General features: G+C 44.7%; 1 protein-coding gene across 20 annotated transcripts in view; it reads right to left on the bottom strand.

Annotated features, from left to right (window-relative positions):
- LOC141419720 (uncharacterized) overlaps nucleotides 1-24054 on the bottom strand; it is a 79031-nt gene that overhangs the window by 54180 nt on the left and 797 nt on the right. For all 20 annotated transcript variants that reach the window (XR_012444353.1, XR_012444354.1, XR_012444352.1 and 17 more), the window contains exons 4-7: nucleotides 23567-23645; nucleotides 15051-15150; nucleotides 14769-14863; nucleotides 13575-13653 (exon numbers count right to left, since the gene is read on the bottom strand). Coding sequence is in view for 8 of the 20 variants with exons in the window: in XM_074063198.1 (XP_073919299.1) it covers nucleotides 13575-13653; nucleotides 14769-14863; nucleotides 15051-15150; nucleotides 23567-23645 (353 nt within the window). In the remaining 12 variants the exon portion in view is untranslated. The remainder of the gene's footprint in view (nucleotides 1-13574; nucleotides 13654-14768; nucleotides 14864-15050; nucleotides 15151-23566; nucleotides 23646-24054) is intronic.

Genomic DNA, 24054 nt, shown 5'->3' with positions numbered 1-24054 from the left:
ATGCCAAATTTCACTAATCAGGGACCAGTAAGAATCAAAGCCAACACTGCATAACAAATCAAAATCCCAAGTCATGTTTTCAGGAGAAAACCCACTCAATAGGAAGGTCAACTGGTAAAAGTAAGAAATACGGCTTATGCACCAGATGGACAAATCTCAACACAGGAATGCAAGAAACATGTAAAAATGAGATTATCAAAGTAACTCTCCAGCAACAAATATCAAGGAAACTAAAAACAAGATCCAAAGACTGTAACAAAGAATGAAACAGGAATCTTGGAAATCCATACTCCAATAAGTCAAACAGAAAAACTGCCAACAAGGAAAGAAAAAAGAGTAAAAAGAAAAGAAAGAAAAAAAGAAAGAGAGAAAGAGAGAGAGAGAAAAGAAAATGCTATCCTGCAATAAACAATCAAACAGCAAGATGAACAAGAGATGTCAAACAAGAATAAAAACTATTCAAATCAACTAGAAGACAATGAACAAAATGACAGCTGTAAGTCGTACCAAAAACTGTCTATGGATAAAATGCCCAAAAAGCAATTCAAAGGGGTGGCTGTGAGGGCAATCAGGCTGTGACATCTGTCACTGCACTGATCGCTAATCTGGCTGGCTAGGCAGGTGTTCCTTTCCTTCCTCAGTGCTCCATGCGTGCCTCTCCTGAAGCTACACACTTGGTCAAAGGGTCTGGCCTTCCCCAGTAGAGGGGACCCATTCTTCAGGCAAAGATACACGAGTAGCTGCACTCCACTGCTACAATCTAGAAACAAGCTCTCAAGAATTCAAATGGAAGCGAGGCACCAGTGGCTCACACCTGTAATCCCAGCTACTTGGGAGGCTGAGATCAGGAGGATCCAGGTTCAAAGCCAGCCTGGGAAAATAATCCTCGAGACACCATCTCCAGGACTCTGGCATAGACCACTAGCTTCTGAACTGCTGTGCTCCCAAGCCAAACAGCTGCAGAACAATAAAAAATAAAATATACCAAAACTGTTGTAGCTTTAGTATCAGTTTAAAAAAAAAAAAAACAAAACGAGAAAACTCTGTAGTCAAGCAAACAATGATAGCCAGAATGAAGAGACAGCCAACAAACAGCAGATCTTTCCCACTTACTCATCTGACACAGGACTGAGAAGGAATAACGCAATTAATAAGCTAGCAAGTGAACTGAATAGACAGTTCTCAAAAGAAGTACAAGTAGCGGGAGGGAGGGAGGAAGGGAGGGAAGAGAGGGGAAAAGGAGGGAAGAGAGGGGAAGGCAGGGAGGGAGGGAGGCTGGAACTTTCAATGCACTTAGCCATAAAGGAAATGCAATCAAAAAATCACACTAAACTTTCATCTCACCTCACTATGAAAATCAGAATGGAGGTCCCTGAAAAAACTAAACTAACTCACTGTGTCAATTGTTTGCTGTGCAGAAGCTTTGAAGTTTGTTGTAAGCTCATTTGTCAATTTTTGCTTTTGTTTCCTGTGTTTTGGGTTGTTTTGTTTTTGTTTTTTTTTTCCAAAATATCACTGCCTATTCCAAGGTCCTGAAGTTATCCCCCTATGTCTTCTTCAAGTAGCTATAGAGTTCCAGGTATTACATTGAGGTCTTTCATCCGTTTAAGTTCTTTTTTTTTTTTTTTGAGAAGATGCAGCGTACCTGTCAAATTTCAATCTGATGCATGCTGACATCCAGTTTTGCCAGCACAATTCATTGAAGAATCTCTCATCTCACCCTGTATGTTTCTGCTGTATTTATGGAGACATCTGTTGGTTGCTGGTGCAAGACTTTATCTATGTGATCCCTCTCTTCTCTTCGCTTGGTTTGTGAGGCCACTTTAATTCTAGTATCCCTGTGTTTAGCTTCCCATGTCTCTACTGGTAGATCACCTGCCTAGCCAGCATGAGTGTAAACCTTCACTCCAGTGTGGCTTGGCTCACCCCTGTGATTCTAGCTACTTGGAAGGCCAAGATCAGGACAATCATGGTTACAGGTCAGTCAGCTGGGGCAAAAAGTTCTCCAAAACTAACCGTAGCAAAATGGACTGAAGAGTGGTTCGAGCAGTAGAGAAACTGCTTTGCAAGCGTGCAAAGAACTGAGTTCGAACCCCAGGCCTACCAAAAAAATAAAAAACAAACTCCACTACTGCCAAAAAAACAGAATAAAATTATACTGTGTACAGGTAAACGGATGGAACTACCAATCATCGTGCCAAGCAAAACAACCCAGACAGGTATCACATTTTTTCTCATATGCGTAAATAGACTTAAAATAAAAAGAACAAAAACAAGGACATGAACAAAGAAGGGGGAATGTTAGGTGGTGAGGGGAACAATGTGAAGGGGAAGAGAAAAGGGTGAAGAAGGAGATAAATTATAATTGAAGTGAGAGGCTAAGAAAGCAAGATGGAATGAATTTGATCAAAGCACATTATGTGCCTATATAGAAATATCACAATGAAACCCTTTTGTACAACACACACACACACACACACGCACACGCACACACATGCACATATGATCTCTTCAAATACATAAAGAAAACCCCAAACACAAAAGGATCCACCAGGAAAAACTGGGCAGCATTCCAAAACTGCTATTCATAAACTGAGGTCACTGTGTCAATGAATGTTACTGGAGAATCAGAGCATGCTCAACATTCTTTTTTTTTTTTTTCCTCGGGGGTCGGCGGGGAAGCACTGGAAATGGAAGTCAGGGCCTCGCATGTGCTACCGCATCCTCAGTGGATGGATGGGCGATCTACCACTTGAGCCATGTCCCCAACCCTCTGTGTTAGTTACTTTTGCAATAGGCTATCACTTTCATGCCTGGGTTGACATGGACTGCCATCCTCCCATTTGTGCTCTCCCAAGTAGCTAGGATGACAGGTACGTACCACTGCACCCAGCCACTGGTTGAGATGGGGTGTCCTGAGCCTCTTATACTGGCTGTCCTCAAACCGGAATTCTCTGGCTCTCCGCCTCCCAAGTAGGTAGGATTACAGGCTTCAGCCACCATGCCCACCGCATCAACACTGCTGAAGGAAGCCCCTCAAGAGTCTGGTAACTGCAACCATCCCCTGCACTGCCTGTCCCACAACACTTCTTTAAACACTGAGTAAATAATCATACTGGGGTCAACCACAGTGACAGGGAAGAGAGATAGGTAGGTTACGTGGGAAGATTAGCAGGTCTCTGAGAGGAGGAGGGAAGGGGAAAGAGGGAATTCAAGCTCTCACAAAAGAGATCAAACAATAACAAGATGCCCTTCAATGGGCTGCTGACGGATACAGTCTTGTTACTTATTAAGAGGCTGAATTTTCCAAAGTCCCAGGCCTGTCTGGGGCACATGAAAGAACAGGCTAGGTCACCCTCTCTGGACTTATTTTTGCTATTCTTCAATTCAACTGATTAATTTTCTATGCCAAGAAAACATATTGTATATGAAGGACAACTTGTACTAAGTAAGAAACACAAATCATTTCACATTCCTGCTAAGTCAAAGGCAAGTAGCAAGACTTAATCAAAAAGCAGTTTAATCACAGAAGCATCCAACAACCATGCAGAACCTACAGCCCTCCCTCCCCAAACTCTAATCTAGTCAAAGAGGCTGGGTGAGACATCATAAAGTGCACATGTAACATACAGGGCACAGACCACCTTGTCAAGGAGACAGGCTAATGCATTACAAGGTTTTGTTTACCTCGGTTTAGCATGCCTCAAGAAAAACTCACTCCCAAACCACTGTTAAAAAAAGAAAAAAAAAAAAAAGAAAGACTCAATGACTAACTCACATTGAGTGTGTTGGCTCTGTTTTTCACATGTGGCTATCAGACAGCCCTCCGATAAAAAGTCTGCAGGCAGAAAGTGTTCTCAGTACCTAGGAGAATTCGACATTCAGGTTTCACCTCATCAGCACCTACACTGGCACTGACAGTGGTCTGCATGTGCAAAGCCTGGACTGTGATACAGTTTGGCTAAATGAATTGAGTACCCTTTAAACCTCTGCACCTCCTCCACCAAATGAGAGAAAAGTCCTTTCTCCTACACGAGACACACAGAGTGAAAGGGACAGCTACATGATGAGATTGGAAAGTGAGTGTCCAATTCAACAAACGGGATGATACCCAGCAACACTTATCAATTAAACAACCTCTGCTAACGGTAGGCGAAGCACCGTTGGGGTAAAAGAAACTCCCACAAACGCTGTGTAAAAGTATCACTTAAATGTACTCTTCAAGCCAGGCGCCAGTGTCTCATGAGCTACTTTGGAGGCTGAGATTAGAAGGGTTGCGATTTGAGGCCAGTTTCAGTGGGGGGGGGGGAACACACAAATAGTTCACTAGACCCCCCCCTCCCCCCATCTCCAAGATAACCAGAGCAAAATGGACTGGAGGTGTGGCTCCAAAAAAATTACACTCCAGGGCTGGAGCCTTGCTCAAGTTATCACAGAGCACCTATCAAGCACGAGGTCGCCATGCTCTAACCCCACTTCGGTTACAAAAACAAACAAGCAAAAATAAGTCTGTCCTCCTTCGGCAGTCTAACGGGTAAGAAGAAAGCAGGGAATTTCTGGACTCACAACAAGGCCCAAGGGGAACTGAGGGCATGGAAACTGATTTTTGCCTTTTGTAGCAAGACTATGTCCTTTCAATCTCTGTCAGCCTCTCAAAGACAGAGAAATAGAAATCAAAACCCAGGGTTCAGTTGCAAGACAAGGGAGAGGCAGAGCCACAGTTAGCTGGAGCCCAAAGCACTTTACCTTCCCAAAGCATGAACCCAAAAGAACCCTATCTTCCAATAACTTGTCACTTGGTATTCATACTGCCTGGCCAGCCCAGGGAATCTCAAAGTCTCAACCACTGTCGTCTCAGGTTGACTGAGAACCCAGGGGCCAGAAAGATGCAAAGGCGCATCTCCTAGGCAAGGCAGGAAGAATCCACTTCACCGATGGAAGGAGATAAACAATGACTATATGGTGATGAGTACCATTCACAGAAAGCACAGGGTGAGTGTGAGAAAGTTAAAGACCTTTCCCATGCACTGCATGCTGTGAAGAGCTGTTTCTGAAACCCAGAAAAACAATCATCACTTTGAATTTCAACCGAACCAAGAGGAGGAAGGCCTGATTTATCAGTTCTCTCCAACTCGCACTAGAAATTTTTCTTCATTTCAGCAATCCTACATGTTTGGTTGAAAGTCTTTGATGGGTTAACAGAGCAGCTGTGAATAACTCCATGACTAAACTGTTATAAACTGCTACTCATGGCAATATGAGAAAGATTCCTTTCCTACGTGACTGGTTCTGATTCTTCATTCGGCACATGATCGTTTCTATTGCATTTCATAATTCAGCAAAAAAGAGAGAGAGAGAGAGAGACCTTTCCTATATCTGAAGATTAGAAAAATATACTGAAAATACAAGAAGAAAAAAAGCAAAAACACATGACTGTAAATGACGACTGTTTGGGATAGGGGACCAGTGGGAATGGGGAAGACAAAGGACAGGGTGATGGGAGGTGGTTATGACTGAATGACTGAAGCACTTGACTTGCATGTATGAAAGCAGAAGGAGGAAAGTCACTGAAAACTGTGGGGGGAGAAAAGAGGGGGAATAAGAAAGCGTAAGAGAAGGGTGAGTGTGGTCACAGCATATTACATGCATGTATGGACATATCACAACAAAACCCCTTTGTACAACTAGTACGCACAAATAAATATTGAGCAAAGGACTTCAATACCCATTTCTCCAGAAATGATATGACATTCAAGATATCCACACCACTAACCATCACAGAACTTCTAATCAAAACCACAATGAGATGTGACCCCACACCCGTCAGGATGGCCACTGTCGACAAGAGAGTAAAATGGCAAAGTGTCCACAAGGATGAGCAGGCACTGGAACGTCTTGTGCACCCCTGGCAGGAATGTGAACTGCTACAGCCACCATGGAAGGTGACTCTGACAGTTAAAACCAGAATTACTGTAGGATCCACCAACCTGCGCTTCTGACAGAGAGCCCCAAAGAAGCCAAAGCAGGCTGTCCTTCTAGCTGCGTTAAGTCACAATAAGCCAGAGGGGGAAGCAACCCAAATGTCCACCATTAGACAAACAAACGGATAAAGAAAATGTGACATATGCGCACCATGGAGTACTATTCAGGGATGGGCTATTTCCTTCCTATGAAAGGGAAGAACATGCACGCATGACACAACATGGAGGAACCCCGAGGACGTCTGCAAAGTGAAATGAGCCAGTCACCATGGAAACAAACACTGTTCACAAGACTTTGATGCGCCTAAAAGACACAAATTCACAGAAACAACTGGATCATGGCTATCAGAGGCTGCAGAGAGAAGAAACGGGGAGCCGTTGTTAATGGGCACAGTTTCAGTTTTACATGTGCTTCTGGAGATTGATCCCACAATAACACAACTATAATTTAACTGCCCTTACCAGTACCCTTAAACAAGGAGTTAAGATTGTACGTTTATGTTATGTGTCTTTTCCCACAACTGAAGAAGTTATTTCTCAACTGTTAAAACGAACAAAGAGCTCCCAGAAGAACTTCCAGAGATTTTTTGTTTTTTTTTTTTGTATCTCCCAGGTTGTTCTAAAGAAACTATTAAGAATAATGGAAATAAGTAAACACCAAGACTTTCAGTGTGAGAAAAAGAGATGGATGTTTAAAATAGACAAAGTTAAGTGGAAGAAAAAATAAACCGATTTTGTAATGTTAAACTTCCATTGGAAACTCCTTTTAATAACTAACTGAAAAATAAAATTTCATTTAACTGTAAATAGGAAGTGTAATTTGACTTAAAGAAAAATTATTCTTGCCAGCCATGGCGGTGAATGTCTATACTCCCACCTACTCGGGAGACTGAAGCCAATGGGGATCACCACTTCTAAGCCAGCATGAGCAAGGGCTACACAGCAAGACCATGTCTCAAAAATAAGTAAGTATTAAATAAATAAATAGGCTGAGGATGTGGCTCAGTGTCAGAATGCTTGAGGCCCTGGTTTCCAGTCCAACACACACACATACGTACATTACATACGCAAAAGCTGAGAGAAGGGCTCATAGTATGTGTAAATAACCCCAGCCCACACGCTACCCCACGCCTCACCCCACCCCTTGCCCCCGCAACACCCCCACGCCCACTTCAACATTTTTCAACTCACAGCCAGTACTGGATCACTCTTGAAACAAATGCCCAACACCAAATCATCTGAACCTGCAATACCCCAAGGTAAGCCTCTCTGAAAAGTGACCAAGTGTGTAACTCACTGCTAGATCTCACTTAAGTCTCTTCCAATCCATGCTTTCCTTTTTCTTTTTCTCCAAGTGTGACTCGAGTCTTCTCCTTGAAAAGAATACTTTCTGTGCATTGCCACTGAGAGGCCCTTTCGTGGTCATGCTGAAATCAACCAACAGGCTTAGACATCATAGCCATGACCCACCCAGTTTTAATATCCCTTCTCTCAACGTTTTGCTTAGTGGGGAGGGTTTTAAACTCTGACGCCCCTGTAAATGAGCAGCTTAAAATTTCCAGGAACAGTGACTACCAGGAGCACAGGCAGCACAGGTGCAAAGTTCCAGTGGTGAAATGACAATCACCAATCCCAGCCTGGGGAGTCCGGGATAAGACAACCAGCTTGGGCTCTTTAAAACAAAAACTTTGAGGAAGTCTTAGGTTGCAGACATCTGAAAGGACAGTACAACAACCTGTCACGTGTGAGGAGGACTCTGGGCAAAATATGTTACTTGCTCAGCACCTCTGGTATGAGCAAACACTGGACAAGAAGCATCACAGGAGAGTATGGGGTGTGCAGGATGAGAAGGGAAATCTACAGAGAGATCTTTTCTTCTTTAGTTTAAGGTCACTTGGACACCATTAGACCATCACCCCAAGGAATACACCTGAAACTTACACTCAAAATGTGAAGTTTCCCTCTCAGGACAAACTGTAGGTAGGCACACTGTAGGCAACTGAACAACAGCTACAGCTCTTACACACAAAAGAGAGTGGGCTGACCGATGCTCCCCAAAGGACGACTTCACCACTACTTAGCACCCAAGAGCCCGCTGCAAACCCAAGAGACCATCTGGCAACCTTCTGCCTCTCCAGAGGGAGCCGAATGTGTCTAAGGTCTCTCTAACACGAACGTACGGACAGAACAGAAATGAGCAACAGCAAGAAAGAAAGAGAGAAGGGGGAGCCAGAACAAGGAACAGAAAACTTCCCTAAATCAATCTACACTGTTGTTCACCTTGATTCAAGGCTCTGGATAACTGATGGTATGATCATCATCAATCATGAGGAGTGGGATTCTCTTGAGCCCATGGTAATCCTCCTCACTTTGCACATTTGTAACAAGTAGATGACCTACTTGTGATGCGAAAGCGAAACCACACAAAATGACCAGCCAACCACCACTTATCACTTTCAGCTGTCTGTCCTCCCCAACACACACACACACACACACACACACACACACACACACATACACACACGAGCTGAAAATATGACATACTGGACATTCAGGAAGCTTGGCATTCTTGACATTCAGGAAGCTTGGTGGAGAGGGAAATCTTTGTGTCACAATCTGCTGGAGGAGTACTACTCAGATGAATTAGCCTCTGGTCCCTTTTCACAGGTTAAAAGCTCATCTCATGGTATCTCTAAGTGACAGCCACAGGTCACCTGCTCTATCATTTGCTTTATGGTAACACTGTTTCTGACCAACAGATCTCATCTTGGAACTCACAGAAGGCTGCTGCACAGAGCCCCAGCATCAATCTGAACTCCACCCTTGCTTAAAACGTACTTTTACCAACAGGATGGGTGAAACAGCTGCCAACAGCCACCTAGACACTTGGTTGTTCAAGCTCCTGCCCTTCCACTTGCTTTTGGGCGGCATACCCGGGTATCTATTTCCTATTTCGTCTTGTTAACTTGTCAACACTGCTGCCACTCAATAGCATGCACAACCACCCATCCATCACCCTGACATGACAGGAAACCACATGCGTGCGCATGCGCACGCCTGAAAAACTGGCAGGCTGGAACCAAAATCCCACCCCACACGCAAACCCCCCCAACCCCATCTCCACCTCCCAAGTAGATGGGAACTACAGGTGTGAGCCACCACAACCCACCCCAGAAAGCATGTTTTAGGACCTTCTAATGGCACACTCCACAATCTCAAACAAATGAAACCCATCTGTGCTGAACAACAGGCTCCCCAACAACTGTCACTGCTTAGTAGGTTCACTCTTCAATCTGCTTAAGAAATTTTTAAAGTTACCATAAGCTGCACGCTCTTAAAACTGAGCACAAACTCAGACAAGATTTTGGGTAAATGTGAAAACGGACAGAGCAGGAGGGGGATGGGGAGGGCGCCAGTGACAGTAACCCTGCTGAAGTCCTCAGACTCCAGGAGCCAGTTTTTTTGGTCAGCTCTCAGGAGCTGACCAACGTTGGCCACCTTGCTTCGTACACTGCTTCTGATCTGCACAGAAGGTTGGAAAAGTGGGATAAGTTCGGCAAAGTGGCCCCCTCTGGTATGAGAGCGCCCCAAGTGCAAATACTGGGCCTTCAGGTTTGGAGGTATAGATAGGGGACTCTTACCCACAACAAGTTTGATGAGAGGACAGAACGAGATAAATGAATGTAAAGGACTGGGCAGAGCACTGAATGCCAGCTAATATTACCTCCACTGCCACAGATCCAACGCTGCTGTTAAGTTTGGGGGTAATAAGGCCCAACTATCAGGAAGGCGGCAATGACTACTCCCCATTGCACACACACAGAATCTGAGCCTCACTAACCCAATCAGTCAAGATAAATTTGGGATTCACCAACCTAGCGTATCTGTACTCACTTTTTTTTTTTTTTTTTTTTTGCAGTACTGGGCTTTGACCCTAGAGCCTACGCCTTGAGCCACTCCACCGGCCCTCTTCTGTGATGGGTTTTTTCGAGATAGGGCCTGGAAGAACTATTTGCTCGGCTTGGCTTCGAACCACGATCCTCCTGATCTCTGCCTCCTGAGTAGCTAGGATTACAGGCGTGAGCCACCAGCACCTGGCTCTGTGCCCACTTGAACCATGTGAAGGCCTGGCTAAGAGGTAGTTAATCTGATGAGAGAGCACTGCCTTGCACTCAAGCTCCATGCTTGTCTCCACCCATCCTCATAATCTCTTCTGTGAGTGTTCAGTTTGTTTGCCACCACTAGTTTACATCTACCACCATTAAAAATACAAAACCGAGATAATTTCCAACTCTTGCTGGTCACCAAAACTGAGCATAGCACCAAACACTGCCTCACTCCCCCTTCAGGTCTGCCTACAGCACCAACCAACTTTCCAAAAACCCTCGTCACCCTTGAAGGAGATGGAACCCAAAATAAGGAGAGATACCCAACGAGGTAGAAGAGTGTGAGATAACACAATCGAATTATGTTCTGACACAGTCAACAACAGAAAGCCATCAATCTTAATTTGCCTATCAGATGTATTTGTTGGCCAGAGACCTATTTTGGCATCAATGTACCTTGCAAGCAGATTGAAAAATTTTGGAGTGGCAGCACACACATGTAATCCCAGTGTCTGTGAGCCTAAGGCAGAAAGATCCCAAGTTTGAAGCCAGCCTGGACTATAATAGAAGGGAGATCTAGTGTGTCAAAGGAAAAAAAAAAAAAAGCAAACAAAGAGAAAACAAAAACAAAGCAAAGCAAGAAAAACTCTGCAAAGATCATGTAGTAATCCCTGAGATAAAACGATAGCTCTTGCCACCTCATTAATTTTTATGCATTACAAGTGCTCACTCTAATGAGCTACTGGTTCCTGAGCTTCTCAAACTGGAACTACTTTATAAACTGGGGGACTGACTTACTCCTTGGGGGCTGTTTCATTTTTCCTTTTGGTCTCCTAGTAGCTATTCCATAGTTAGTATGGTGAAAGGATCTCCTTTACTCCCTTTTTTCCTCTCCCCTCACACCCCCTCACCACCACCCTTCCGCCCCCCCACCCACAGCACATTCTTCAAGTAATGTGATGACAGCACTTCTTCCATGTCTGGAAAGGAGTTTCAGCTTTCTGTTTCCGTTAGTGTTATAAAAACACTAATGTTTTCCCATTGTAGTGTTATAAAAAACAGCACTCTTTAGTGCTAATGTTGTAGCTCAATGGGAGAGCGCTTGCCTAGCATGGGCAATGCCTGAGTTTTCTTCCCCAGCACTGCGGACAAAAAAGGCACTGTTTGCAAAATGGGGGGAGAAAAACACAGTCCACTTTAACTTGGAATTCCACAGGAGCTACGATCCATGTTACTGGGTCCTTCCAACTTTAAATTTCTTATGGACAGAGCATCTTCCTAAGGAAAAATTTAATCAGTAATGCCTGCAACAACTCTCTCAGTAGACTGTGCTATTCTTGTCATTAAGAAGAAAACAAGAGGGCTGGGGGAGTAGCTCACATAACAGACCACCTGCCTAACAAGCATTGAGACCTTGAGTTCAAACCCCAGTACCACAAAAAAAAAAAAAATCTAACTCGCTCTCCTAATCTGACTTGTTAAATTTCTCTGCATTTCCTCAGTGCAAATGTGAAAAACTGCCAACATTACATTTCTTAACTGCATTTTGCACACTCAAACTCTGTGCAGTGAAGAGGTTAGATTCTAAGCAGAGGAGCAAAAGCCATGCACATTTTTTTGTTTTGTTTTGATGGCACTGGGGTTTGACCACAGTTCAGGGTCTCATGCTTGCTAGACAGGCACTCTTAACTGCCTGAGCTGCTCCGCCATCCCCCATGCATGTTCTGAAACTTAAAAAAAAAAAAAAAAACAAAACAAGAAAGCAGCTGGACACAGGTGGCTCACACCTGTAATCCTAGCTATTCCAGAAGCAGAGATCAGGAGAATCGAGGTTCAAAGCCAGTCCCGGCAAATAGTTCCACAAGACCCTATCTCGAAAACCCTTTCACAAAAATAGGGCTGGTGGAGTAGCTCAGGTGAAGGCCCCAAGTTCAAGCCTCGATACTAAAAAAAAAAAAAAAAAAAAGCTCGCTCCCAGCCACTATGCTGATTGAACTCTTAAAAGAAAAGCCAGCCGGGTGCCAGTGGCTCATGCCAGCACTCTTGCCTATAATCCTAGCTACTCAGGAGGCAGAGATCAGGAGGACAGTGGTTCAAAGCCAGCCCAGGCAAACAGTTCCGGCAAATAGTTCCACGAGACCCTATCTCGAAAAACCATTCACAAAAATAGGGCGGGTGGAATGGCTCAAAGTGAGTTCAAGCCCCAGTACTGCCAAAAACAAAAATCACAAAGGAAAGAAAAGCCAGAGGTACACCCACTGAAAATTAGGATGACCAAATGCTTTCCTTTCAAAGAAAAAAGAAAACTACATCCTTCCTTTCTCCTCCCCTGCCAATATAAATTACAACTGAACAGATTTTGGGGCACTCTTTTTTGAACCAGGTATACAAGTTCTAGAAAGACCAAACTCAACAGACAGGACTAGGTACTAGAAAATATTCAAGGTGTGGTGCTACAGCAGATAAGACACCCAAGTGGCCCTTGTTGTGGGAACACCATGGATGTGTTTACACACACTAAGACAGCCAAGACACCACCAGGTCATATAATCCTGTGGGATCACCACGTGGCCCAGCAGTGACCCAGACGTTGTTATGAAGGACCTGACTGTATGAGGTAGAAGGAGAACACGAACTCGGACACAGACAAGAAACACAGACTGCTGACCAGGGTATTGAAAGGTCTCTAAGGTTCACTGGGCAGCCAGACAGAAATACCTTAGATGACAAAAGATCATCCACCAGACAGAAATGCCTAAGATGACAAAAGGTACAGAGAGGATGACTACCTACCAAACATCAGGGTTAGGGTCAAGGTCAATACATGTGGACGAGGGTGTAACTGCCTAAATACCTGAAGACTCCACCAGTGCAAGCTGGACTCAAAATGTTAAGCTGTCTTCCTACCTACCACTCTCCCAGACTTCCATGTAGTTCACCAAGATCTAGACCTATCACTAATCTCCTCACCTCACTGCCAATTACTCAACCATGGGTCCTCGTCTTCTTTATCAACTCCCAGCTTGGTATTGTGGGAATGGGCATTGCCCTAGTTCCCACCTCTCCAGTGCTCAGCCAAAACTCCCCCTTTTCTACCATCCCCACCCCCGCCACACACACACACACACACACACACACACACTGCACGCACACACACACACCCTGCACACACACACACACCCTGCACACGCACCCTGCACACACACACACCCTGCACACACCCTGCACACACACACACACACACACACACACACACACACACACACACACACACACACACACACACCCCTGTACCTGCAACCCCAGAAACACCTGATCTCCGGATCTCAGAATCTAATGACTGCCACTCAGTTGGCCTTCAACTAATACCAAGTAGTTAAACGGGGACATTCTGTCTTAAAGTCATCAGGCTTAGCTTTTCTGAGATCCCCTTTTTCAGTTCCCCCTCCCTCTTGGGGTCATTCCAATGTTGTGTCTCCCCACTAACCTATGCTAGTGCATGAGAAGGCTCTCTCGTGTGACTGAAATCCTGCACTCCAGCCTCCATGTCCCCTCAGGGAAACAACCTGCAAACACATAAGCAAAAAAACAAGCAAGAGAACAAACCACCACCTCCCTAAGTCTCTCAGCTTTGGCAAAGTGAAGCTCTCAAACCCCAGGTGGCCACCTGGCACTTCTGCTACCAGATGTAAGCCTTTAATACGGCAGCTGACCAGTTCGGTAGGGCCAGTGAGTAAATATGACACTCCAAGTATCTCCATCTCTCCCCTTTCAGAAATTCACAGAGTCTACCCACCACTGGCATTTTCTGAGATGCAAACTCTTTTAGAAAAGCAAAATGCCAGTCATCAGAGTTGAGAGTGCCTTTTAGCGCTTAGGCACAACAGGCTCCACCCTGGTGGCAGCCAAATACCCTCCAGGATTCTAGGCCTAGGTCCTACCAGCTGAAACAAAAGACTCTTGTCACGGGAGCCACCTGAGAAAACAGAAGGGACCCTGACTTAAAAGATGCTGGCAAAAGAGAAACAAACAAACAAAAAATGTCATCCACCCACCCACCCTATCTAGTGATTACCCACATTCAAAAAGACTTGGGAACTCTTATAAGGGTTCCAGTGTGTTTTCCCCTGGGGAAAGAGAGGGAGAGAATGAATTCTTGAGAAAAAGGCAAGGCAGACCAGTTAAATGAAATGGAAGCAATATCTGAAAAAATATACTGAAATTCACTCACACGATAAAGAGCACTTTAGGTGGCATTTGGTCCGTTGTCAAGGCATGTAACAAAGGTTACATGTGTAAAAGACTAGGGACAGGTCAAGACCTTAAATCCAGGGAGAACAGAAGTGACTCAGGGGTCACTCCACTGGTTCACACAGAGGCGTTCCCAACAGAGGAAACCTGTCCACACAGAAAGAAACCTGCCTTGGCAGTTTCCTTGACCTTGGATATTAAGTTTGGAGAGGGAAGGAGGAGGTGGCAAGTCAGGGACCATCTATCTCCCTTCAGTGCCAGGTAGCACAGTTAAGCGCCAGGCAGTACACGCTCACTGAAACCTTGTTATGAGCCCAGCAAGAAAGCATACTATCACCACCTATCAAGAAAATGGAGCCTCAGGGAAGGTTCCACAGTTTTGACTGAGGTCACAAAATTCATGAATGATGGGAGTCAGAAGTTAACTCACGTCCACCTCGTTCCAGGACTGTAACCTTCTCCTATTCTGAAGCATGCTGTCCTGCAGAGGGCTACAGGACGAGCAGTCTGTCCAGAAACAGCCTCCTATGGAAAACTCATCAGATATCTTCTTATGTCAGTTTTAATGGACCTGTACACTTGGACTAAACAACCTAACCAACAACCAGAGGTAGCAGACATGCCTGGGATCTGGCTTAAACAACCGCAGTAGGAAGAAGGCTGGTGCCTCAGGAAACCAGGAGGTCCATCCCACTCGACTCACATGACTTACCTTTGCCTCTTGTGCTACGATGTGGTGACGAACAAAAATGGCCCTTGGAGTCACCGAACAGGCAGACATGCTCACCTGTCTTCTTCAACACTGATGACATCTGATCGCAAACAAGCAGAATGGAGATTACTAATGCAAAAATGCTGTTTGCCTAGGCAGCAGGAGCAGGCTGAAAAGGAGAACCTTTTATTATGTTGGGAGTCACCAACATTTCAATGAAATCAACAAACCAACAACCCTTGGCCCAGTCCTCATTAATGCTGAAAAAAAGGAAGTGCTCTACCCACTTCGTATGTTCTTGTACCCTGGGCACTCCATACCGTACCCAGGTTAACGCACTTAGGAGGCTGAGGAGAACACACACATACCTACCATGTACACCAAGAAACCCAATAAACAAACAACTCTGGCACTTGTTTAGGCAAGGCTGCCCACGCAATGGCTTGACTCCTTTACTCCCTCTGTGCTCCCACTCCTCCGATGTCCTGCCTCTGAGGTTGGGACTCTGAGAAAGAAGGGCCCAAATGCAAAAACAGACTGAAGGAAGAGAGTGAGGAAGGAAGAAAGAGGACAGGAGACAGAAGAGGAAAGTCAATCTTTTCTGTCTAACTGATTGGATCCCAGAGGAAAGAGGCCTGGTCCCTCACCCCATCACCCCTTTAACCTCCACATCCCTGATAAGCCCAGCACCCCCCTGCTTTCTGGACAGGACTAGGATGGAAAGCTGTTAAAGACCACTAAAGGCCAGGCACCGGCCTTCACTCACATCTGTAATCCTAGCTGCTCAGGAGGCAGAGATCAGGAAGATCGTGGTTTGAAACCAGCCCGGGCAAATAGTTCCCCGAGACCCTGTCTCAAAAAACTTTCACAAAAGAAGGGCTAGTGGAGTGGCTCAAGGTGAAGGTCCTGGGTTCAAACCCCAGGGCCGCAGAAAAAGAAAAAGAGAAAGAGAAAGGGGAGAAAGGGAGGGAGGGAGGGAGGGAGGAAAGAAAGAAAGAAAGAAACAAAGACACAAAGAAAGAAACACTGAACCTGTCATTGGCCTTTTCCCCCACAGGGGTATGAGCCGACACCTCTCCCTCCCCTTTCCAACCCTCCCACCAAGTCCCAAATGTGTCTTGGGTATCTGAAAACAGTCAAGTCACCACCAGACAAAATGGGAAAACAGCAGTATATGTCTTGGCAGGCAAAGATCCTCTCCTTGACCAAAATCAAGCCCCAGGGCCCTCCTGTGAGCCCGCCCTTTGACCTATTCTCCAACCCTGCCATAGGAAAACTTAAACACATACTGACCGCCTCAAACACCTCCAGATGACCCGAGCCCTCCTTAGATGGCACACCTGAGAACACTCAAGGCTGCCCAAAGAATTTATAGTTTATCCCAACCAACACTGTGGAAGACAGGACCTCTGTCTTCCAGGCTTTGTGGGAGGGTAGGAGACTAACTTTGATAATTGCCAAGCCAGCTACCCTCTGGTATTTTTTTCACTTGAACCCCTTCTCTCTCTCCCTCCTTTTTCCCTTTAAAATGCTCTAGTTCACTAGTTCACATTGAATTCAGTTCAAGCTGCACTCTCTTCCCTGTTGCCTCAGAACATTACTGATGAAAACCTATCTATTCCCAGTTTTAACCAGTACCTGGCTTCCTTCCTCAGTATAAACACAGAACTCTTTCCTCACCCATGAACCCAGCAAGGAATGTGACATCTATTGGAACCTTGCTGTCAATTCTAACAAAATGCCCAATATGTTATTTTCTTTACCTCACCTCCTGTCAAGGCATACCAGAGGCATACCTCCTCTTGAGGAGGAAGAACAGGAGGAGAAGGAGAAGAAAGAAGAGGAGGAGGAGGAGCAGCAGCAGCAGCAGCAGCAGCAGAAGCAGCAGCAACAACAGCAGCCTGTGACGACCTACCAATGGACAAGGTGCCTGTGAAAGATTAAGGGCAGATAATTTGGCCTCATAAGGTCCATCCCTTACCCAGATTCAGCAGATGACATTTCTTAGTTCAGCAGAAGTTAAGCTTAACTTAACCTGTCTTGATGAAAAGGACTACAAGAGAGCAACTAATCAATTTACAGAGGCTGTTCCATTAATTAGTTTAGAGAGCCCTCAACCATGGAACTACCACTTCTCCCGCTCACATCCTAGTCCAGCCTCCCAGCCCACTTCTTGTCACACCCTGCCCAAGTACCACTGCCACTACCACTGCTCCCCACACCTTTCCTGGCTTCCTTGAACACCTCACCATGCTCCACACATCTTGGTTGTGCCTGGTGCTTCACCCACAGTAATATGTTCCAGTACACTCTCACATTTTCACCACATAAACCTCAATAATTTTGCTGGACCACCCCAGTGACACCCACTGCCCTTCTCTCTTCCCTTCTTGACTGCTTGCCAGCTAAAGATATCCAACTCCACACAGTAACTAATCCTTCACCCCTGCAGCCTCTGTGCCATATACCGCCCTGTGGCTATTTGCTTCCAGTGTGTACAAAAGCCTCACACGCTCACGGTCTGCCACTATGTGGTCCTGAACTTTACTCAGGGACTCAGGCTTGTGAGGCAGGCCCTCTAGCCCTTGAGCCACACACACACACACACACACACACACACACACACACACACACACCCCACCCAACCACCCTTTCTGAGGTACTTATATCTGAGGTAGAGTCTCGCTTTATGACTGGGCTGCACTTTATGCTTCCCTGGGTAGCAAGGATGAAAGGCGAAAGCCACAGCACCCAGCCATTGGTTGAGATGGGGGTCTCCCAAACTTTTTTTTTTTTTTTTATTTGGCAGTACTGGGGTTTGAATTCAGGGCCTCATGCTTGCTAGGGAGGTGGTCTACCACTTGAGCCACTCCACCAGCCCCTTTTCGTATTGGGTACTCAAGATAGGGTCTGGAGAACTTTTTGCCTGGGATGTTCTCAAACTGCGATCCTCCTGGTCTCCAACTCCCTAGCTACTGCTAGGATTACAGAACTCGACCACCCTGTCCAACCCAGGAATCTCTTTCAAGGGAGGTTGTTCTTAAGCTTCTCCCCTCTTAACAGAGATTCACCACCATTAGTCACACTCTACTGTAACTGCTGTGGGGGAAAGGGAGTGAATTCCACAAGGCTGAGTAACAGGATCCCACCAAGAATTCTTAAGCAGTGTGCCTTGCTGGCTTTAAAAAGCTGGGAAACAGCCCCAGCCTCCCAGAGGTAAGATTATGGTCTGGCTGCAGGGGGAACAGAAAATCACACAGACAGATCACAAACCCACGACTGCTCTCCAAGATGTCTCTGACTACTGGGACAATGGATACAGACTTCACAACAAAGAAACTTTACAACTGACTGACACCGTAAGTCAAATGGACATGACAGAGTTTTCCACCCGGCAACAGCACAGTATACATTCTTCTCAGCATCCTATGGAACCTTCTCCAAAACAGATCATATTTTATGACACAAAGCAAGTCTTAAACAAGTAAGAAAATTAAAATAACTCCCTGCATGCTGTCTGACCACAATGCAATAAAATTAGAACTCAACAACAAAAGAAACAGCAGAAAATATCCAAAACACCTGCAGACTGAACAACAAGCTGCTCCACGATAAGTGGATGATCAAAGAAATAACAGAGGTTATCAAAAAGTTCCTGGAATTTAATGAAAATGAAAGCAAACCTATCAGAACCTATGGGACACAGCAAAGGCAGTGCTGAGGGGAAAGTTTACAGTCATGAATCCATACAGTGAAAGCAAAGAGAAAAAGGGGCTGGAGGCGTGGTTCAAGTGGCAGCATGCCTGCCTAGCAAGCACGAGCCCTGAGTTCAAACCACAATAGCTCCAAACAAAGAAAAGAACAAAAGTTCTCAAATACATGTCCTAATACTGCATCTCAAACGACCTAAACCCAAAACTAGCAGAAGGAGAGAAATAATAAAAACAAGGGCCTAACTCAAAAGATAAGTAAGATTGACAAACCCCTAGCAAATCTGACTGAAATGAGTAAGGGGAAAGACCAAATTAATAAAATTAGAAACAGAAGAGGGGAGCTCACAACAAGGAAATCCAGGGAATCGTTAGGCATTATTTTGAAAACCTGTATTCAAATAAATCAGAAAATCAAGAAGGAACAAACAAATTTCTATACACAGAGTCAGTCTGTAACAAGCAGTAAAATTAAAATACTTTGCAAAAAAAAGAGAAGTCCAGGACCTGCCGGATTCAATGCTGAATTCTACCAGACCTTTAAAGAAGAACTAATGCCAACACACTCAAACTTTTCCATGACATAGAAAGGGAAGGACCGCTGTCAAAGTCATTCTATAAAACCAGTATTATACTCATCCCAAAACCAGGTAAGAATACAGCACCAACAACAAAAACAGAGAATTATAGGCCAATCTTCTTAATGAACTTAGATGCAAAATTCCTCAATAAAATACTGACAAACAGAATTCAACAGCATATCAAAAAGACTGTGCCACATTCAAGTCAGTTTCACGCAGGGGTGATTCAACATACGCAAAACACTAAACATAATGCAGCACAGCTAGGTGCCAGTGGCTCACATGTATAATCCAAACTACTCAGGAGGCAGAGATCTGGAGAATCGAAGTTCAAAGCCAGCCCGGGCAAATAGTTCTGCAAGACCCTATCACAAAAATAGGGCTGGAGGAGTAGCTCAAAGTGAAGGCCCCACTGCTGCAAAGAAAAGAAAATAAAAAAGCCAACAGTAAAAACAGCAGCACGTTAGCAGAAGCAATGACAAAAAGCCACATGCTCATCTAAATAAACACAGAAAAAGCCTTTGGCAAAATTCAACATCCTTTCATGATACGTCAAGCCTAAAGCCAACATCGTAACTAAAGTGTGGAATGAGTCAAGGGTGTCCACTTCCTCCAGTCTTATTCTACAGAGCTTTAGAATTCCTAGCTACAGCAGTAAGACAGGAAGAAGAAATAAAAGAAATTCAAATAGGAAAAAAATCAAACTATCCCTATTTGCAGATGACATGATCTTATACCTAAAAGACCTGGAAAACTGCACACACACAAAAAAAACCCTCCTAGACATCATAAACACCTTCAGCAAAGTAACAGGATACAAAATCAATTTACAAAAATCAACAGCCTTTCTACATACCAACAATGAACACAATGAGAAAGAATACAAGAAAACAATTCCATTTACTATAGCCTCAAAAATAAATAAGTAAAATTCCTAGGAAAAAATACCTAGGAATAAAGACCTCTACAATGAAAACTATAAACCACTGAAGAAAGAAATCGGAGACTACAGAAGATGGAAAGACCTCCCATACTCATGGATTGGCAGAATCAGTACTGTGAACATGGCTGTACTACCAAAAGCAATCTAAGCAATCTACATGTTCAATGCAATCCCCATGAAAATTCCAATGACCTTCATCACAGAGACTGAAAAATCAACCCTAAAGTACATTTGGAAGCACAAAAGACCATGAACAAGCAAGGCAATGTTGAGCAAAAAGAGTAACACTGCAAGTATCACATTACCCACCTTCAAACTATACTACAGAGCCACAGCAATTAAAATGAATGAATCAATGAATCAATGAATCAATGAAAACACAGCATGACACTGGCACAAAAACAGACGTGAAGACCAGTGGAACAGAGAATAAGACCCAGATATCAATCCATACAGCTATGCCCATCTCATTTTTGACAAAGGTGCCCAAAACATATGATGGGCGGGGAGAAAAAAAGAAAAAAAAAAAAGACAGCCTCTTCAACAAATATTGCTGGGAAAACTGGGTATCTGCATGCAGAAAACTGAAATCAGATCCATGTCTTTCACCCTGTACAAGTATCAACTCAAACTGGATTAAGAACTGTAACAGAAGACCTGCAACTTTGAAGTTAGTGCAGGAAAGAGCAGGGCATATGCTGCAACTAATGTGCATAGGCAATAATTTCCAAAACAAAACTCAAATGGCTCAGCAACTAAGAGAAAGGACTGACAAAAGGGACTACAAGAAACTAAAAAGCTTCTGCACAATGAAAGAAATGGTCACCAGATTGAAGAGGCAGCCCACAGAATGGGAGAAAATCTTTGCCAGCTATGTATCTGTAAGAGGAATTATTAACCAGAATATACAGGGAGCTCATAAAAACTAACCTGCTCCCCGCCCCCCCCCAAAAACCAATGAGCCAATGAAGAAATGGGCAAATAAACTGAATGGACGTTTTTCAGAGGAAGAAGTTCAAATGGCTAAAAAACACACGAAGAAACGCTCACCATCCCTGACCACAAAGGAAATGAAAACATTAAGATTCCACTTCACTCCGGTTAGAATGGCTACCATCAAGAACACAAACAAAGCCGGCTGCCAAGTAGCTCATGCCTGTAATCCCAGCTACTCAGGAGGCACAGATCAGGAGGATCAAGATTTGAAGCCAGACCAGGAAAACAGTTCGAGAGACCCTATCTCAAAAACAAAACCCATCACAAAAATAAGAGCTGATGGAGTGGCTCAAGGTGTAGGCCCTGAGTTCAAATCCTAATACCACAAAATTAAAAAAAAAAAAAGAAATCAGATGGTGGGGAAAAGGGAAAGTCCGACAGAGAGGGAGGGTCAAAGGACAAATACAATAATTTCACTTTCTTCCATCTCGGCTGCCATACTCCATCTTTGCCTCTCATAGAAATGATACATAAACTAGTTGCCACAGAATGAGTGTTGCTATTTGCAGGCTAATTAAAGTTCTACTACAAAAACTGAAAAAAACAGGAAAAAAAAAAGGGATGCAGATTTCGAACACCTGGAATTCAAGCTGGCGTTCAAACTGTGCCAACATGAGGTCAAACAACCCATCAAATTAGTTACTAAGTGCTACCAACTCCTTTACTCCTGCTCTCAAAAAAAAGAAACAAAACAGGAAAAAAAAAAAAATTCAAGCCTTTTGTTTTTATTTTATTCTTCTACCAGAGAGGGTCTTGCTTTGACTCCCAGGTTGGCCTTGAACTCAGAACCCTCTAAATGAGCCTTGGCTGGGATTACAGATGTGTACCAGCATACCAGGCAGGACCACGCCTGGCATTTTTAGCACCTTGTTTCTCACAGAGTTTCTTCTTCTTCCTCATTTTACACTGGCTACTTTTCATTTCAGAGTCCAAACCTTTCTTAAGGCTTGGACACAAGCCCCTCGATCCCAGTCTTAGCACACTAACCAACTTGAACTCTAGCAGGCAGCCACTGTCCGTGTTTTCCCTGTCAGACCCTGATCTCCAGGGAAATTTCTAATTGTGTGGCCACAGGACAGTGTTCTCACCCAACTTCTTCCCCGTGTGGTTGGCTCCTACAGCCTTTACTGTCACATCACTAACCGCAAAGCCATTCAATACAAAAACAATTAACATACAATTAGATACATTTAATTATCTGTGATAATTTAATGTACTATGTGATTTAACGCTTTTCTTCTAAGGAACTCTGTCAAGTCAGGCAACTCTCTTGGCTCTTGGCCCAAGAAGTACAGAGTCCAACGAGCAAGTGGCTACCTGGCTGCCTTCCACTGCTGATTCTCAGTCCTTTCTTCTTTTCCTTTTTTTTTTTTTTTTTTTTTGCGGTACTGGGGTTTGAAGGAAGGTCCTACGTACGCATTGAGCCACTCTACCACTCCATTTTGTGATTTTTTTTTTTTTTTCCAAGATAGGGTCTCACCAACTAGTTGCCTGGTCTGGCTTCAAACCTCCAGCCTCCTGATCTCTGTCTCCTGAGAAGTTAGGATTGCAGGCACGAGCCACCACGCCCAGCTTCAGTCCTGAAAATGTAAAAAAGATGCAGCAGGTGAGTCATTCTTGGGCAGCCTGTCAAAGGCAACACTGGACAAGCAGCAAAACTATCTCCCCCAGTGCAGCAGCCAGACAGATCTCCTGGAAGCACTAACCCACAAATACCATCAAGGATCCATTCCCTTATCTACTTCCCTTTCCGCCCTCTATATAATTGCCTTCACCCTAACACCCATTCCCTTCCCACTGCCCTGCTCCCTCCCTGGCCCACCTTTATCACCAGTGGAAACTTCTCTCTCCACCTGTAGGACAATGAGGTTCAATGACAGACAGGTGGATTTTTGTGGCTGTTGGGTTTTGAAACCATTCTGTGTAGGAACAGGTCCATTAGGGTCTCTAAGAATGCCTGGGAAGCATTAGGCTTTCCATCAGTTAATTACTAAATGATGGAACACCTCAGTCGTTGGCGACAAATGTGCATCAGAGAACAGCATTCAAAGATGAGGGCCAAAGAGGCACAGGGGTCCAGTTTCTGAACCGGATGCCCTAAACGTTTGTTTTCCTTAAGGCGCTTTATGAAACAAGAAAAGGTTTGTGCAAACCTTAACCTGATGCGACCCAAATGGAAAATTCACCCAATGGGTAAAGGCAAACTGGGCTCCTGGGAAGCAGCAAGCGGTCCGTAGCTCTGTTAACAGTTTACTTATGACTAAGGAGCAAATAAGCCATACTCACAAACACATCCGTCAGTTTGTCCCGCATCCAGTGCCTGGGAGCTGCAACCCGCTTCAAGTGCATTGTGGGGGCCCCGGGCCTGGAAAAGGACAACGCACACTTTTGCTGAATCTCCACTCCTTTAGCGCTAAAAGAAACTGCTAACTCTTCGTTCCCAGCAGAAAGACCTTTCAGCCTCGGCCAGTTGCGACCACCCCAGCCCCCAACCTGGGACCTAAGACTCCCGAAACAAAGCTACTTTATTTAGCCCCAACCCACACCCCCACTCCCCGGAATGGAAAGTTGTACCTTCTGCCAGAACCAGGACAAGAGAGAACCCGCTAAACCCCCAAACCTCTTAAAGACCTGGCGGCACTCCTTGGTGTTGGTCGGCAGAGCGTCCTCGGGGCTCTACACGCCAAGTCTTACGCGCCGAAAGGGGTCGAAATAAAAATAACCCTACTAAAAGACGTGCGGGGCGGCGTAGTCAAGGATGGACTGCCGTCTCA

This window comes from Castor canadensis, chromosome X (assembly GCF_047511655.1).
Source record: "Castor canadensis chromosome X, mCasCan1.hap1v2, whole genome shotgun sequence".
Classification (NCBI taxonomy): domain Eukaryota; kingdom Metazoa; phylum Chordata; class Mammalia; order Rodentia; family Castoridae; genus Castor; species Castor canadensis.
The sequence above is the reverse complement of the archived record's forward strand: the minus strand, read 5'-3'. Positions and strand labels throughout refer to the sequence as shown.